This window comes from Podarcis cretensis (assembly GCF_951804945.1).
Source record: "Podarcis cretensis genome assembly, chromosome: 14".
NCBI classification, from domain to species: domain Eukaryota; kingdom Metazoa; phylum Chordata; class Lepidosauria; order Squamata; family Lacertidae; genus Podarcis; species Podarcis cretensis.
Window position 1 is genome coordinate 21,810,534 of NC_137183.1, and position 19,002 is coordinate 21,829,535.

Sequence of the window (19,002 nt, forward strand, 5' to 3'; positions counted from 1 at the left end):
GACTCCAGACATCAGCTAGTAAAATCAGGAACAACTGAGAAGCATCAACCAATACCTTCTCACATCTTATTTATCTCGTAAAATATCAATCTCGGTGTATTGATCAAAGTTTGCTGCGCTCCCTGGCTCTTCACAACAAATCCCTGCCAATTTGTTTCTGCAAGCCATAGTTTTACAGCTTGGCTGTAACAGCAAACTATGGTTTGCCCAAAAGCTGGAAGGAAACTAACTAAGCAGAGCGTGAGAGAGGAGAAGGGTGGAGTGCCTGATTAGAGGACTCATTCCCACAGGCCAAAGCTATGGCTTGGTACAATGCATGAACCAACCTAACTTATCAGTACACCATAACCATCACCACAATGAAAAACAGGCTTCTTTCTCGTGTGCCCCCACCAACATACTGTTCCATTAACAAATGAAAATCAGAAGTGGCTGGCTTATAAGAAGCAGGGTCCTTTTGGTAGTGGTGCCAGGTTCATGGCTGCTCCTCTCCAGAGAGCTCTGCCAAACCCCTAACACTGGCTTCTTTCACTGCTGACTAGAAAACCGCTGGCTAACATTGTTGTGATTAGAATCATAGAATTGTAGAGTTGGAAGGGACCCCAAGAGTCATCCAGTCCACCCCCGACAATGCAGGAATCTCAATATGGGGTTCTCCATCCATTTTGAAACCATACCAGACGCTGCTTAGCTTTGCAAAAGCGCTAACGGTTTTTATTGCTGCACCACTAGGACTGATCTGTTTTGGTTTTGTTTTCTTCTTCTTTTCTTTGGTTTTGGGATGTTCTCCAGTTACTATTCCGAAAGAAAACTGAGGCATGCCTTAATAAATTAATAATATTTATAATTTGTGCAAAATGAGGGGGTAGGAAAGCTGAATAGCTTTGATCAATGAGGCCATAAGGTAAAGCAGCCATAAGGTAAAGCAGAAAGTAGAAGGAGATCAAGTGCAGAAATTTCATGAAGTAGCAGTGATGGGAGTGGGAAAGTTTGCAAATGCTTTGAAAGGACGTGGCTACACTACCAACTTAAATTGGGTTTATATACTTTATGGCCCCTGCCCCACAAAATCCTGGGTGATATAGTTTGACAAATAGAATTCTCCATTAAAGCTTCCTTTTCCAAAGAATTACAGTTCCCAGGGTTCCCTAGGAAGGAGGAGTTGGCTGTTAAACCAGGTTAAGTGTGGATATGCCCAAAATTAAGATGGATCATCACACCAGCAAAGAGAAAAAAAGCTTTAGCAAACACTGATCCTCTTAGAGAACACAGTTTCTCCTGTGTGTTTTGTTTAAAGCTATCACAACACTTGGAATCCATGTGGTTTTGTTTACAGTTCCTGCTGGGCATCCTGATAAAAGTCTGAATGAGAAAGGCGGTCCTCCCCTTTCTCAATTTAGCAAGATAATACACCAGACAAGGAAACAGTGAGATTAAAATTGATGTGCAGAAAGCATTTAGCATCCAACTGCATTTCCTGGCCAACTGTTTGCTTCCTTGCCAATGGCAAGGAGCAGAAGGGATGAAGACACTGGAGTTACTTGTTTCGTCCCTCTTTTTTTCTATTTAGGGCGGCTGGAGGCACCCTTGGACTCCATCATCAGTGATTGGAACAGGTCTGTGATTACAGCAAAGGAACTTCTCTGCCCAGGGAACAAGCCAGTAATTACCATTCTAATTGGACCCCATATCCATGCTTGTTTGGAAACAAGACAGTTGCAAACAGGGAAATCTAATCCTTCGCCTCCAAAACCCCTTGCAACCATTGGCAGAATTTATAGACAAATGAATGCACTTCATAAAGCAAGGGGAAACAATCAATAATGTAATTTTAAAAACTCAATAAAACAGAACTTGGCATGGTTAAATTCATTGGAGAGAGACTAAAGCCCCACACCTTTTCCTAACATCTCTAAACCCTAAACTCTCTTGACACTTTCAAAATGTTCCCAGCCTTGATTTTTGAAAATTCAGGAAGGGGACTGCATTGTCTCCTTATGCCCTGGGGTGAGGAAGACGCATGTTTGATTGGGTCACTATGTCGAGATCTCCCTTGTGAAAACCTAGCCTACACAGGAGGTGGGTAGATGGCGTTCTGCATGGAGAGAAAGAATTTAACATGGAGCACACACTTGCCATGTTAAAACTCTCAAAAGGCACCTTCCCCTCTCAACTGTGGATGGTTATGGATGCTTAAGTCCAGTCAAAGGTGACTATCGGGTTGCAGTGCTCATCTTGCTTTCAGGCCGAGGGAGCCAGTGTTTGTCCACAGACAGTTTTCCAGGTCATGTGGCCAGCATGACTAAACCGCTTCTGGCGCAACAGGACACCATGACGGAAACCAGAGTGCACGGAACCTTCCCGCTGCAGCGGTACCTATTTATCTACTTGCGCTGGCGTGCTTTCAAACTGCTAGGTTGGCAGGAGCTGGGACAGAGCAAACGGGAGCTCACCTCGTTGAGGGGATTCAAACTGCTGACTTTCTGATTGGCAAGCCCAAGAGGCTCAGTGCCTGGTATGCAGCCCTTGAAAGGTCTCCTGGGAGCGAATGCAGCCCTTGATATGCCAAGTGCTTCCCAATCCCTACCCCCTGGGCTTAGAGCTATTGAAAGTTCAGGCATGGACCGCTTTGAATATCATCCCCTCAAATATCAGCTGGAAGTTTAGGGGGAAAGATGCAACAGAGGAAATGCCCTTTGAAATTCCCAGGACACTGAAGCGCCCAACCATTTATTGAGCCAACCACAAGGAAAAGCCCATGGATAAATCCCACAAAAGCAGATTCCAGTGAAATCAATACAGAACAACAATAAGGGGATTTGGAGGCCTAACAAGGATTACAAGAGATTATTTTGCAAAGCAAGGAAAGAAGACGGAGAAAAAGAAATTCCGTCCAGTTTGGGGATAGTTAGTTAATTAGTTGGTCGGCAACCCACTCCTCGTCTATTTACCTCCGTTAGCAGCCTATTGTTCAGGATCAACGTCTGATTTTTTTTTTTTTTACATCCACAAAAACCAAAACAAAAGACCTCCTTCAAAACATAACACAAAAAAATTAATCAATCCCATATGGAGACATTGACATTATTCCTTGTTTTCATAAGAGGATCAAGTTCTGCTAAAGAAGCTTATTTAATGCAGATGCTGGGGGGGGGGGGGAACGGGACGGGAATACAGCATAAGATATAACAGAGAAACTTTTTTCCCTTTAATTTTCTAGTAGAAAGAAGAAGGGACAAGCTAAGAAGGCTGAACAGCTACAAAGAAGCTGGGCTAAGCAGTAAAGTATGCTTCCAGCCCACAGACCTGGTGGATCGGTCACTCGCCATGCCTGAATACAGAAGATGGCCATCCCTGAACTAAGCTAGACTTCTGCAAGGGGGAAACCTGGTTTCCCCTTTCATTTTGCATTATAGGAGCCAGGGTAAGAAAAACAAGCCAGAACTGAGGCTAATTAGGGTTCATCAGTCAGCCAGAACCAGCTCTCTCTTCCTTCACCACACCTAGATTAGGAATCTCTGACAGGAAACTGCAAGTGATGATGGCTGTAGAGTAGGGTTGCCATAATTTCCCGGACATAGCCGGTATTTGGCCCTTGTAAACAGAGTCTTTTGTAAACAGCAACTTTTGTGTCCCGATTTTTGCTTTTTGAAATATGGTAAACCCTACCATGGGGTCTTCCAGCCTCCACCAACTATGGTGCCCTCCAGATGGAACTACAACACCCATCAGTCCTAGCGCTGTCTGGGGTTGATGAGAGTTGTAGTCAAAAACATCTGCAGGGAGCTAAGCTGGCAAAGGCTGCCCTAAGCTTACATCAGCTGCTTGCCATCATTCTTTAAAAAAGGGGGAAGGAATTTAATTCCGTCAGAGTCAGGGAGGGAACATATACAATACATTCCTCGGGAAATTTCAGAGAATTTATTTTATTTTATTTTTTTGCGATGTATCCGAACACAAAGGTGCAAAACAGGGATGTTGAAGAATTCCAATGAAAACAAAATGCAGAGGACAGTGCTAATGCTTGCATATTCATCTCATGTCCGGAACAGAAATCCATCCAACAAATATAATCAGTATTTGTTGCTGCTGTTGCTTTCGGTCACATAAATCACTATGCGCCCCCCACAACATTGTGTTTACTTTGTATTGAAATGAACGTGGTGAAAGAACAGGGTGACATTATTTTTAAAAAGTGGAGAAGGAACTCTCAAGCATCTTCTCCCAAGGGACAATTCTTCAAGAGACATCTCTCAGATTATTTGCTACTAGGGCTGGGCGGTATCTGGGTTTCAACACTGTGACATATCACCAGCTAAAAACCAATATACCACAATGTCTGAAATAAGGATGGAAATATGTAAAGGCATTGGCTGGCTTCAAAGTTTTTCCTGCATTGTGATTTTTGCCGGAGCTGGCTCTTGCGATTCGCTGCCCCCTGTACGAGGCAGGGGAGAGTTGAGCCAGTAGAGTTAACGGGGCCTGCAGGAATTGAGAGACACATTGGCTGGCTTCACAGTTTGCCCACATTGTGATCCCACACCCCATGATTTGCGATATATTGCCAGGGCAAAAATTCTGAAACCAATATAATGATATGGACTTCAAACTGGGTTTGGACGATATATCGGGGAAAGGCATGAGCTTTCTACCACCAACAACAACACATTGTTTCCTCTTGCAGGAAGAACACAAGACCAACCACCTTGCAAGGTCCAGAAATGTAGGATCTCTCTCTCTCTCTCTCACACACACACACACAGAGAGAGAGAGAGAGAGAGAGAGAGAGAGAGAGAGAACAAGGAAATAAATGACTAATCCTCCCCTGGTGATAGTGACATGGCCCAGCTGTCTCCATCCATCAGAGTTCGCGTGTCAGATAATCATCAGTTAAGAACTGCACCCACAGCATTCGGAAAAAGCAAGGGAGACTTCAGGGTGCCAAGCAGCAGATTAGAATCAGAGAAGGAAACTGTATCTCCATCTTCCTTGTTGCTGCACTACACCACCAATGCGGAATTTAAAAAGAATCCACAGCCCAGAAACATTTGAAGATGCTGCGTCACAGCTGAGCAAAGAGGCCGTGGACAGAAAACTGGGATTCAGGCATGGGTTCAAATCCTCGCTTCACTATGAAGAAGACCCCTGTGCTTTTAAGCTCTCAGCCTAATCTACCCCACAGGGTCATTGGGAGGAATGGGAGAGAGGATCAGAGCTCCTTGAAAGGGGGGTAAAAAATTAAAAAGGAAGAGGAGAGGAAGCATTCAGGCAGCTAGGATCCAGCGCTTAGCTCTGAATTGTTGTGACATGTACTATTATCTCAGACGGAAAAAAGTCCTGATGTTGAACAGACCCAATGCCAAGTCTCTGACCTAATGTGTTTGCCCGGCGCTCCTATCTTCTTTCAAGCAAGAATTATCAATGTATGAAATGGCCACAGTGTTTGGGGGAAGGGGAGGGGGGCATGAAGCTCAAGATATTCCCCCACATGCTGGAGGTAACAAATGGCAGGAAGGTTAAGAAGGGCAGCCTCTTCCAGCATGAAGGGTGAATATGTCAATTTCTGCTCGGCTCTCTCTATCTTCTTAAAAACATTGAAAGCTGGCTTGCAGTTTGAGCTTACAGCATAGGCAGGCAAACTAAGGCCTGGGGGCTGGATCTGGTTCAATCGCCTTCTAAATCTGGCCTGCGGACAGTCCGGGAATCAGCGTGCTTTTACACGAGTAGAATATGTCCTTTTATTTAAAATGCATCTCTGGGTTATTTGTGAGGCCTGCCTGGTGTTTTTACATGAGTAGAATGTGTGCTTTTATTTAAAATGTATCTCCGGGTTATTTGTAGGGAATAGGAATTCATTCTTCTTCTTTTTCAAAATATAGTCCGGCCCCCCCACAAGGTCTGAGGGACAGTGGACCACTAAAAAAGTTTGCTGACCCCTGTTACAGTGCACCTGCCTGGTAGCTGCACTTGGAAGCTGAGCTTTTGCTGAAAAGCTCACCTGGTCTTGTAGGTTCTCTCTTGCAAAGTGTATCTCCCTTTCTTTCAATAAGCCCCAGGGGTGGCGATACCAAAGAAAATTACCTTCAAGGCTGCATGCAGACTTTTAACATCTTGCCCTCACTTCTGCCAAAAACCTGTACACAGGCCTAACGTTTGAGAGACTCAATTGAGGCATCCAGGAAATTGACCTTGTCATGTGTTATAAGAATGAAGCAGATCCACCCCCATAGTGAGTGTGTGTGTTCAAAACAAGTACCTGGATATGTGGATGGTAACCATACAAAAAGGACCAGAATTTTACATTAGATCTTCGGTAGTCGGCATGGTGTGCAGTGACTAGGACCTGGGGAACCAGGGTTCAAGTCCCCACTCAGCCTCTCAGTCTAACCTACCTCACGGGGCTGTTGTGAGGGAAGAATTATGTACACCAGGTCTGCCCAACAGGTCGATCGCGATCTACTGGTTGACTGTGGGGTCCCCTGGTCTATCGCTTGATCCTGAGTGATCTACCCCCCCCCCCCAAAAAAAAATGCTGCACGGCACTCAACATCTGTAAGAGATGCTGTGGCTTTGGAGCGTGCAGGCTTCCCATTGCCGAAATGGTCCCCCGCTGGCTCTCCCTCAGCTGTAGGGCGGCTGGGAGACTCCACGTCACAAGGCACACAATCTCCCCCAAAAAAGCTCAACAAATTTGGGCAGATTACTGCCATTTTTTTAATAGTGAGAGTAGATCGCAGTCTCTTGGGAGTTGGACTTCCCTGGGGTACACCATTTTGAGGTCCTCGGGAGAAAAAGCTGGGATACAAATGCAAAAAACAAAAACAAATAAATGTTGAGGACTATGCTGGCTGGGGTTGATGGGAGTTGTAGTCCACAACATCTAAGAGGACACCACATTGGCTAAGCAGGACAATATGAAGAGGTGGACAACCACCACACTTCCTCATTTTCAACCTATTTCATTGCTTTCAAGGAGCACCCTTCCCCCTATGAACCTGCTAGGACACTGCAATAGGCATCTGACATCCCCTGTGCCCCACAAAGTACTGGGGGCACTGGCCAGAGAACAGGCCTTCTCTGCAATAGTCTGCCCCCAGAATACTCCACCAGGCACACCAAGTGCCAACTTCACTATCATTTCGGCATCAGGTGAAAGTGTTTTCTTTATTATTCTGGGCAGCTGTAATGGAATTGTTACAGCTATGCAATCCAGGCATAAGAATGGGTGGTTTCTTTAACAATTGTTATTACGCAGCTATTTTGTATTGTTTCAAAGTTTTTCTGGCGTTTTATTGTCTTCTACATACAATAGAGACAAAGGGAGGGGTCTCTACACAAGAAGCTGCCTTATACCGAGTCAGACCACTGGTGCATCTAGTTCAGTATTGCCTACACTGACTGACAGCAGCTTCCCAGGGTTCCAGGCATGGGACACCCCAAGCCCTACCTGGAGATGTTAGGGATAGAACCCAGGTCCTTCTGCAGGAAAAGCAGGTGGTCTACCAGTGAGCTATGGTTCTTTCCCTAAAACACGTCTAATAAATCAAAATCAAATCACTTCCCTCGAACTGAAACTTCCAGACAGTCCTCATGCACAAAGAGCATGTTGCAGGATTTTAATTAAGGCAATGAATGATTGCTCTCATACTCAATGAATTTTGTTTGGGGAGGCGAGGGAATCGTAGACCTCAGCAACACATTTCAGATACAGCCCAGTGTACCTTTTGCTTCTCCATTTGGAACTCTATATAAACATGCCTAAGGAGCCAGGACTTCAAAGCTGCTTGCTGGAGTAATCCAAAAACAAATAGTTTATCCTGAGATCTGCTGGGCTCAGAGGCAGCGTTTGCAGTGAACATGACCTTTGCACGGTTCAATCACGAAGCAAATTGAGCTGGGTATTTACCAGCGGTAAGACTTGCTTCATTCAGAAATTAACTACGCTCAAGAAAACAGACAGGGGATTCTAAAAGGGCAAAGCCATCAGCTGTTCCAATGCCTACACGTCCTCATGAGCGGCCTTCACTGCCCTATGGCAGACCCCAGTCAGAAAGAGGATGCTGGTGGGTGTGAGAGAGGCAATGACTGGACTGATGCACTGCTCTACAGGCTATGTCATGCTTCCTGGAACAAACAAATCTAGCAGACACAGCCCAGTCGGTAAAGCGCCTGAGCTTCTCTCATCAGGAACCATAAAGTGGAACAACACTAGATGTAATCATTTAGAGCACTGGGTTGCTGCACTCCACATTTGCCCTAGGGTCAACCCAATACTGATCCCATTAGAACACAAGGAAAAGACCTTCTGGATCAAACCAAAGGCCCATCTAGTCCAGTATTCTGTTTTCACAGTGGCTAAAGGGATGCCTAATGGAAGCCAAGCACCAGCAGGAAACTCACACCCAATGCATTTATAAGACATAAGGTTCTTTCTGGGGTAAAATGTCACAGCAACCTTCATTCTGAACATGTGCATCTCTACTTGACCAGCTCCAAGGAGAATGAAAGACAAGGATGCAGGACAGAAACATCCTCCTCGTCGTCATCATCAATAAGTTTACTGTACTAGCCAAAGGTAAAGACTATTTCAGAACAGTTTGCTGAACTACAAACCATAATAAAAACATACGCCAAAAATATAAAACAAACCTCAGTAACAGGAAGAGAAGTCAGAAAAACCACTGCCTACCTCAAACCTAGCTCAGCTTCCAGTTAAACCTCTGTTTCTCCATAACAACTTAGAGCAATGTTATCTCTCTCTCTCTCTAATCATTTTTGCAGCCAGTGCATAAAGCACCATGTTATGTGTCACAAAGCTTTTAGCATCACTCGAAACGGAACCATTTTTGCCGCAGTACGCCTATTTCCGTGCATTAGCAAAGGTTTCAAAAATCCAGATCCCTGTAGAAGGGGCAAATTAACAAATAATGGATAATGTCTTCTACCTGTAGCTGGTCACAAATACAAAATCTGCCACCCGGGTGGGACATTATTGTAGCAGCCATCCAAGACTGCAGTAAGCATCACTTGAAACCACATCTCAATAAAAGCATTTAAAGAGACAGGCCTGAGTTTAGTCAAATAACAGGTTCCAGCTTCTGCCAACTTAGCATTTTGAAAGCATACCAGTGCAAGTAGATAAATAGGTACGGCTGTGGCAGGAAGGTAAACGGCATTTCCATGTGCTCTGGCACTCGTCACAGTCCTCTGTGCACCAGTAGCGATTTAGTCATACTGGCCACATGACCCAGAGAGCTTTCTGTGGACAAACGCCAGCTCCCTTGGCCTGAAGTGAGAAGAGAGTCGCACCCCATAGTTGCCTTTGACTGGTCTAAACCATTCAGGGGTCCTTTACCTTTTACCTTTTTACAAATGCACTGTTTTAAAAAATGGTACCATGGAGGAAAATTGGAGTCCCAGATAGGAAAATGGGAAACTGCCTTATACAGAGTCAGCCCATTGATCCACGTAGCTGAGTATTGTCTACACCACTGGTCTGATTTAAGGTGGGTTGCAACAGGCGCAATACCATCATGCAGATGTATGGTAAAAGAAATGGCTCCCCAAATGCATGTTTGGATTAAAAGTTTGTCCAGGGTCTGAAAAGGTTGGTGGTACCTTGACTGACTGGCAATGGCTCTTACAGTAAGTGTTTCAGACCAGCTTCCCTCCCGGCACCCGCTTGAGATGCCAGGAATGGTACCTGAGACCTCCCTGCATTCAAAGCAGGTGCTTTACAACTGAGCTACGTCTTAGTTAAATATTGCCTCTCAACCAGCCACTGCTGAGGAACTGGGTGTCATGGTTTCATGACAGAGCTGATGCTACAGAGACACACCCACACCCATCAAGATGCACAACAGGTGGTTTCAAGGAACCTTGGCAGATCCTGAGTCCATCTTTCACCATGTAATCAACATTGTCAAGAAGAGGGGGAAATCATGGCACATCGTTAGCTCCAGATTATTTTTTTCTAGAAGCGGGAGAGGGGGTTGGTTAAGATGCTGTCTAATCCTAAACTTTCTTTTTTTTAATGGTGGAATCCACTCCATCAGATCCATGAGCACCGTGTGAAGTCCACAAAAGATGCTAACATTTGTTAAAGTGTTTTATACCCAACTAAGTTCTACACAGAGCAGAGCCACTGAAATTAATGGACCCAAAACTAGCCATGCCCATTAATCTGGCTCAGAATATGGCCTGGAGTTGGATATTGTTTAAATGTTTTTAACAGTTTTTAATGTTTCATTTTTTTAAAAAAAACCCTCATTTTAAATTGTATTTATAGTCACAGCTCTTTGGAGATGATGGGTAGGATATAAATTCAATAGATAAATGAATAAATATATCCCTTAATCCACAATGGAGTGGTCTGTGTGGTTTATGCTACCCACTGAGAGGTGTGTTTTGTTTGTTTGTTTGTTTGTTTGTTTGTTTGTTTGTTTGTTTGTTTTGTGACCCAGCTTTCATCAGTGGGAATGTCGTTTTGTGGAGTTCGTAAACAGGACTGCTCTTAAACCAAGGTACCACTGTAAATGGGTAACACTGCAGCAGGAAGGTAAACAGCGTTTCCGCGCGCTCTGGTTTCTATCACGGTGTTCCACTGCACCAGAAGCGATTTAGCCAAAGGGTGGAAAGGAGAGAAAGTTCCAACAAAAAAGGAGTGGCAGATAAAACTATTTGAGTAAATAGAACTTGGAAAGGTGACAGAAATAATCAGGAATCAACCAAATCAAAAGTTTAAAAATGAGTGGGAGTGCTATAGAGTGTACTTAAAAAAATATTTTTCTCAAGTAAAATCTTTGATGTGCTCTGATTAATTTTCACAGAATATATGACAGACATAATGTATTACATATAATACTGGTGAACGATAAGGTGATAAAGGATGCCGTTAAAAAAGGAAGAAAGGACCCGAGGTGAGGTGGACAGAAGTCACATTCAAACAGTAGAAGGTTAATTATTTGTGATTTATTGTATTGGCAGCTTTTGATGTTGAATCTTACTATCATGTTCTGATGTTTCTTGTGGTGTTTTTTTACTGTTGTTGTTTTTGTTTTGTTTTTTGTGTCCCCCCTTTTTATTTTTAACAATGAACAGAATAGTTGTAACACTTAATAAAATCAATAAAGAGCATTTACAAAAAAAGAGAAGTGATTTAGTCATGCTTGCCACATGACCCGGAAAGCTGTCTGCGGACAAATGCCAGCTCCCTCGGCCTGAAAGCAAGATGAGATCCGCAACCCCATCGACACCTTTGACTGGACTTAACCATCCAGGGGTCCTTTAGCCTTTTTTTACCTTAGATGATCTGAAGATCTGACTCAGCCCTTTCTTCAGATCCATGAGGACTAGAATCATACTTTATTTTTAGGGTAAGGGCCACAGTTCAGTGGTAGAGTATCTGCTTTGCAAACAAAAGATCCCAGGTTCAGTTCCCTGTATCTCCAGATAGAGCCTGGAACCCTGGAAAGCCACTGCTCATCTAGGTAGATGGACCAATGGTCTGACTCAATATAAAGCAGTTTATTATGTTAACACCTGCACACAGAAATTAATGGGAGGTATATACTGGTGACTACTCATTTGGGATTTATTGCCAGCCTAAATGTGTCGGAGGGTTACACAGAGTTCTGAAGATTTTAAGCGGCGTTAATACAGTGCTGTTGGCTTTCCTTAAAAAAAAATAAAAATATTCCATCAAACTTAGCAACAGGAAACTGTGGTCACCAATCCAGCCGCAAACTTTCCATTTGCCTTGGCACTCCCAATCCTATACCAGAACAGCCAGATTCTGGAGATGGGGAAGAGAGGGAGGCAGGCAGACAAACAAACAGAGAAAGAGAGGCAGGAAATGATTGGTGCAAGCTCATTTTCCCCCTGCAGGGGAACAAAAGAGAAGAGCAAAATAGAAGGTCCAACTTGTATCGCATAATGATGACACTTGTTCTCAAAAGGATTGCTGCTTTATCCCTTTTCAACTGCAGCAAAAAAAGAGAGAGAGAGAAGAGGGCATTTTGATGCCAACTTGTAAGAGGCACCAAGTGTCCTCTAATAAGAGGCAGGTTTGCTCTTAAGACGGAACATGAAACAAAATACAGGGTGTATTCTTGTGGTGCTCTCTTTGACAGATGGCCTTTCTGCGTAAAGCAAACGCCCAAGGATTAGTCACAGAAATTATCTATAATAAGATGTGTAGAGCAAGTCAGCAGCAGCACCTTTTAACTTTCTGGTGGCCCAGCTCACTTATTATTTATTTAAAATGTTTTAACCTTGCTCTCCAGCTGGAAAAAAAAAAGAAAAGAAAAGCAGCAGCTCCCCATCAGTAATGAAACTATCCTTTCTTTCAGGCTTGCAATATAAAAGACACAACACAAAAGGAAAAGGGAATGGGAGGGAGGAGGAAAAACATAAGTGCAGGGGTGGCACATCCCATTTCACCCTGGCGGTGCCCCCGTGCCACCTACTCCAACTCCACTGGCGCAGAAATCTTGCACTCTCTGTAAAATCCCATGAGATCTTGCTATAAATTGGCACCAGCTTGTCTGCTGGTGGGGGGCAGAAGGGCACCCGTGGGGGCACTGGCTTGGGGGCTTCTGAAACCCATTGGGGCAGCTTCACCCCACCTCGTGGGTGGGATATGCTTGCGTAAGTACAGACCCTAGTTCTTTGTTTTAAAATCTCCTGTTAGTTATTCTTTCCTGCAAAGGAGGACAGAAAGTTTTTTTCTTCTCTGCCTGATGGATGGAACCAGGTTGGGCTCCCCTTTGCCATGATGTTTTTCCTGGGAGGCAGAGGAAGCAGGTCAGAGTGTGCTGCCCTTCATCTGGAAGTTGGGAGCTGAATGTTCTTCTGGGCAAGAGAAGCTTTCCTTCTCTAGCTGATAGATAGGACCAGGCTGCTCTCCCTCTTGCCACAGCAGTTATTTCAACAAAGTCTATGCATCCCATTGGGGGAAAAGAAAGCTGATTAGCTGGATGACCAAGCTAAAGCAAGTGCCTAGGAGATCAAGCTACGAGTCAGCAAGATCCTGGTTTGAATTTCACCACAGCCTCAAAGTCAACGGGTGGCCTGAATCTCCGCTCCTGTCTCTGGGTTTATCCAATACTATGCCTACTCAGAGGTAAATAGACACACAACAATTTTAAGTTCAATAGTTTCAACAGGTCTACATAGTTCGAAGAGCATGAGACTCTTGATCTTAGGGTTGTGTGTTCGAGCCCCACGTTGGGCAAAAGATTCTGCATTGCAGGGGGTTGGACTAGATGAATCTCATAGCCCCTTCCAACTCTATGATTCTATTCAAGCCTTTCCTTTCCTTCCCCTACCCCACAATTTTCAACGTGTAGATACTAATAACCTAACTTGCACAGGATTAGAGCAATATAATATATGCAGAAGGCTTTGAGTACTCTGAAATGCTATACAGCAGGGATGTCCCAATTTACAAGAGACTGTGATCTACTCCCACTATAAAAGCTTTTTTTTTTAGGGAGCTTTTTTTGAGCTTTTTTTTTAGGGAGCCAAAGTTGTTGAGCTCTTTTAAGGGACTCAAAATTGTTGAGATTTTTTTGGGGGGAGGATCTCGCGATCAATCGTGATCTACCACGGACCACCCCCCACCCCCGTGATCGACCAGTAGATCGCAATCGACTTGTTGGACATCCCTGCTATATCGGACTCTGACTCTAACCACAGTTTACTGTGAATATGCAGGTTTCCAGAGTCATCTGCTCCTCTTGATCTGCCAGGGGAAAGGACACTGTGGCAGTGATTGGGCAACCCAGAATGGACTGCCCAATAAGAGAGGGGTGATAATCAAGTCTTTATAAAGAGTGCAAGCCAGAAGGGCATGCGCCATTGATTCAGTACTGCCATCTCCACAGGAACATAAGCGTTTTTCATGTGGAATCTGTAGGAATCATCGCTCAAGTACAGCCAAGGGTTATGCACTTGGTTGAGCTTTTTTTAGGAAGCCAACGTTGTTAAGCTTTTGGGGGAGGGGCGTTGATCTTGCGATCAACCACGATCTACCACAGAACCCCTGCAATTGACCAGTAGATCGCGATTGACCTGTTGGACATCCCTGCTATATCAGACTCTGACTCTAACCACAGTTTAGTGTGAATATGCAGGTTTCCAGAGAGAAGACTGCAGCTGCTACAGGTCCCTACTGATAGCATATAAGCCATGGTTAGGCCTAGCATGTCATCCAAACACAGGCTTTGTGGCTTCTCTTGCTTCAGAGCTGTAAGCATAGTCCACAGTTCATGGTTGGTCTGCAGACAGGGCAACCAGGTAAGCAAAGGCTGTTGCAGGCACACACTCCGTGGAGCACTTTCAAAGCAGCCCAACATTCCCAAACTGTGCACATATGAATAGAGTATGAGAGTTAGAACTCACCCCAGAATGCTCTGCAACATGTACAGAGATCCACTGTGGATCAGTCAATCTTAAAACCACCACTGCACAAGAACAGCTTCAAAAGTAGCCTTAAATATCACAAGAAAGCCAATCTTTACATAGTTGCAGCAACTGTTTGCTGGCATCGACAGAAATAGGACAGATGCTGTATACCAAACTAAGATGACAAAACCAGAGTCTATCACTACAGCAGAACCACACACAAGACAATGGCGACAGCTGGTAAATTTTGCAAGCTGTTTTTCTAAAGCAAGTAACCTTACAGAATGAGATCTTATGCTTTGTTGGGACTGCGATTCCTCCAAGGGACCCCAAGTTATCCCAAGTTGCTCACACTAGGTCTTCAGATAAAAGCACACAGGCATAAAGAGTCCAAAGAATTTACTGAAACAGAACTGAGCTCTCCTTGTCACTTTGCAAGCATTGAATGTGGTTTCAGGAGGGTGGGGTGGGAACTCAGCATAAAGAGCACAGCCTCCTTATGCAGGCAACACATATGCCCCATACATGCAACTCACTAGTCCCAGGTATGTGATGCAGCAACTCAAGTTGACACTAAACAGCTCTGTGTTCAATCAATGCTTAGACAGGAAACCCCATTCATTTAACGCATTTCAAAAAGTCTGATACCTAAGGTGGAGCTACAAGTCTACGTACCCTTAACAAACTACAGATCCCAAGATTTGGGGGTGGGGAGAGAGAGAGAATGTGCTTTACATGTGTGGTGTGCAAGAAAAGACTCGGTTCACTTTAATGCAAGAGAGCAGGTTGTAAATAAGCTATTTTTCACCGAGCAAAGAGCTGACTAGATAATAAAAGTGCATCCTCTGAATCAAGTGATATATGGAAGGAAAAGGGGGCAGATTCAGCTGTTAGTTGCTGGTCACTGGCATACACAAGACAACTCAGTGGAGGAGGAGGACCAAAAACCAAGGAAGCCTGTTCAGAATAGACCAGAACAGTCATCCCTTGACTGTCAGTCTAGCTTTCCAAGCTACTCTGGACCAGGACAGTTTCTTTCATCTAGCATATGTCAATGAATCACCCCAAGGCAAGCAGGCATGCAATGACAACTCCATTCTTGGAGCAGGACAGGAAAGATCAACCCGCAAACTGACTGGGCATAATCCGCAGGAATTTTTCCAGAGAGGGAGACTGAGAAGACTAATGTATCACCAAAAAAATGAGATTTAGTGTCTGTACATTTTGCTTCATATCTCAGGTTCTACATTTTCTCCTTTTCTAAGAAAGCAGAGAATCTGGGAATTATTGTGCACAGAGGGTGCTTGTGGTCACCCAAGACAGCAGGCGGGCGGGCAGATGGGTGGATGGATGGGGGAGGAGAGACAGATCACAGCAGCAAACCAACTGGCCCAAACTATATTCCTTCCACCATGAGACCAAAAGATCTCCCAGAAACAAAACATCAACTTCAGAAACAATGGTGTTTTCCACAAAAGGGAGAGAAGAAAACTCGAGGTCGGCTTCCTCGTAACAAGGGGAAGGGAGAGAAGGAAAATGGCCATTTAGGACACAGAGATTTACTTCCAGACATGATTGAAACAGGGGATATACACAAGAACTCACCATTCCTTCGGAAGCCGAGCTCTCAGCGAGATCCCTCAAGAAACCCACCTCTTCTTCGGTCTTCATCTGTACAGCCTCTGCAGTGACAGAAGGAGAACAGTCATGGGGCTTTTCGACAAACTTCCCTTCTCACACCAGCAGTACTGCTGATACAACTTTGCTCACCCAAATGCATTCTCAGTAACTCAGCAAGCTCTTCCCACCAACTCCCCCCACCCCATCTGCTTTCCACACAGCTGGTTTGTTTTATGTCATTTCTTAAAAACAGCTTGATTTTTCAGTAACTCGAAAAAGACAGCACAGTGTGCTGAGAAGCTTCAGGACAAAGATAATACAGTGGTGCCCCGCAAGACGAATGCCTCGCAAGACGAAAAACCCGCTAGACGAAAGGGTTTTCCGTTTTTCGAGGCGCTTCGCAAGACGAATTTCCCTATGGGCTTGCGAGTCTTGTGAGTTTTTTCCCTTCTCCCCCCTTTTTCTAAGCCGCTAAGAGCCACTTAGCCGATAAGCCGATAAGCCGCTAATAGCCGCTAATAGCGCTAATCCGCTAAGCTGGTAATAGGGATGCTTCGCAAGACGAAAAAACCACAAGACAAAGAGACTCGCGTAACGAATTATTTTCGTCTTGCGAGGCACCACTGTACCGGGATGTGAATTTGGAGAGCAGGCAACAAACGGTTCATTGGTAGAGCACACTTGCTTCATGTGTCGAATGTCCCAGGTTCAATCACTGCCATCTCCAGTTTCAAAGGATGGGGTGGAATCTGATGAAAAAGACATCTCCCAAACAGAGTAGGGAACACAAAGCTAGCTGGACCAATGGTCTGACTCAGCATAAGGCAGTTTTGTGTGCTCATGTGACAACAGCTTAGAGGCATGCACCTGGGGTGTTTTTGTACATTTGATGAGAACTTTTTCCGGCTGCTACTATGACCCACATTGTACTGGCCTGCTGGGCTAGCAACTTTGCAGAGCTGGCTTAGCAACAAGTAATGGGACCATCCTCTAATACTGGGGTTGGGTGCCTTCTTCAGGCTGCATTCCCTCCCAGACAAACTTCCACTTGTCACACATCAGTGGTGGGCAGGGTCAGGAGGAAGTGTGGGCAGAGCAACTAATGTTCACATATTCAAACACCCTCTCTGTTTAATAGGTTATTGTATTTTAGTGTTCTGTTGGAAGCCGCCCAGAGTGGCTGGGGAAACCCAGCCAGATGGGCAGGATATAATAAATTATCATCATCATCATCATCATCATCATCATCATCATCATCTCTGTATCCTCCCATCCAGACAAGCAAGAAGCCCTTTCAGAATCGAAGGACACGTTTCAGCCTGCAAAAAAACATAAAGGATTTGATGCAGGGCCAGCGAGGGCTGTGACTTGGGGAGAGTTCCCAGGGCTGGAGGGCCACATTTGGCACCCCAGGGCCCAAAGTGCCTCACCCCTGTGTTAATAGACATTCAAGAAGGAACACACATACAGAAACTGTTCCTTCAGGTTGTTTGAACAGTGACAGATTGAAGAGATCGAATGCGAGGAAAGAAATTTTAATGCTAGATTCAAATTATTTAACACACACATCTAGCGATCTGGGGAGTCATCTTACAAGCCTGCATAAAGGTACCCTACTACTACGACTAGGAGTTTTATCAAGCAGTAGCATCCCCCCAACGCCGGCATAATTTGTGAGGGAGGCACTTCTGGTAACACAGCTCAACATTTTGACAACTTGGCAGCAGTTGTAGAAAGATCCAGAGAAATAATGTTGCATTGTTGTTGTTTGGTTGCAAAACCCCTCTCCTCTCACACAACAAAAGGAGCTGCCAGAAGAGGATTTCATGTTTGTTTTTGTAGCGTAGCGGTTACTTCTCCACAGACTCAAAAGAAGTGCAACTTATGACTTGGCAAGCGAGAATAAGTTCAGCTCCAGCTCAGAACAAGCATTCCAGGCATCCTTGGCCACCAAAATTTTTATACACACACATACAGACACACAGACACACACAGTGGTACCTTGGTTTATGAACTTAATCCATTCCAGAAGTCCGTTCTTAAACCAAAGCGTTCTTAAACCAAGGCGTGCTTTCCCATAGCAGCGGGGGACTCAATTTACAAATGGAACACACTCAACAGGAAGCGGAACATGTTCTGCTTCCAAGGCAAAGTTCACAAACCAAAACGCCTACTTCTGGGTTTGCAGCGTTCTTAATCCAAGTTGTTCATAAACTAAGCTGTTCTTAAACCAAGGTACCACTGTATTATAAAGTCATGGTGATTTGGACCTTTCAGCAAATTCTGGAACAGAACCTTGAAGATAGAAAAGGGGAAAGAAAACCCACCACTTCATCTCTCCAATGAGAGTTGGAAAAGGTTAGAGAAAGGGATCAGGGGCTCAAGGGCAACCTTTGGCCACTACAGATGTTGTTGCACTCCAGCTCCCAAGAGCCCTCAGTCGCCATGGCCAATAGTCAGGAATGATTGACGCTGTGGTATAGCAAACATCTGGAAGGTGCCAGGCTCACACTACCCATGCCACGAGAGGAAAGTCAAAGGTACACAGGTGTCTTTAGTTTAGAGAAGAGAGAAAAGATGGGGAACTCATGAGAGAGAATTTATTATAATCAGTCTGTTCCTCCCCACTCCCCACCCCAATATAATACAGGGTGGAAGAGAAGAATGGGGGTTACCCAAAAAGAATCACCCAGCAGGAAGTGCTTGACTGACAGAAGGAACTAGTTATTCACCTGGTACATAATCAATTTATGTAATCGCCAGCTGCAAGATGTGCTGAGGCCAACCAGCTGTAATGGCTTTCAAAGGGGTTGGAGGCCTATCCTTCCACAAGTGGCGGCACCCCAGCTATGGAACTCCCTCCCCACTGAAATCTGACTGCCCCCTACATTGCATGCAGTCAGATGGCAACCTCTTTGTTCCAACAGGCCTTTGGAGCACAGGCTGCATTCTCATGGCAGTTTATTCAGTTTTCAC

At 44.7% G+C, this 19,002-nt stretch overlaps 1 protein-coding gene across 5 annotated transcripts in view; it reads right to left on the reverse strand.

Moving 5' to 3' along the window:
- AKAP13 (A-kinase anchoring protein 13) overlaps window positions 1-19,002 on the reverse strand; it is a 246,935-nt gene that overhangs the window by 104,377 nt on the left and 123,556 nt on the right. For all 5 annotated transcript variants that reach the window (XM_079954144.1, XM_079954146.1, XM_079954145.1 and 2 more), the window contains exon 9: window positions 16,012-16,088. In XM_079954144.1, coding sequence (XP_079810270.1) covers window positions 16,012-16,088 — 77 coding nt within the window. The remainder of the gene's footprint in view (window positions 1-16,011; window positions 16,089-19,002) is intronic.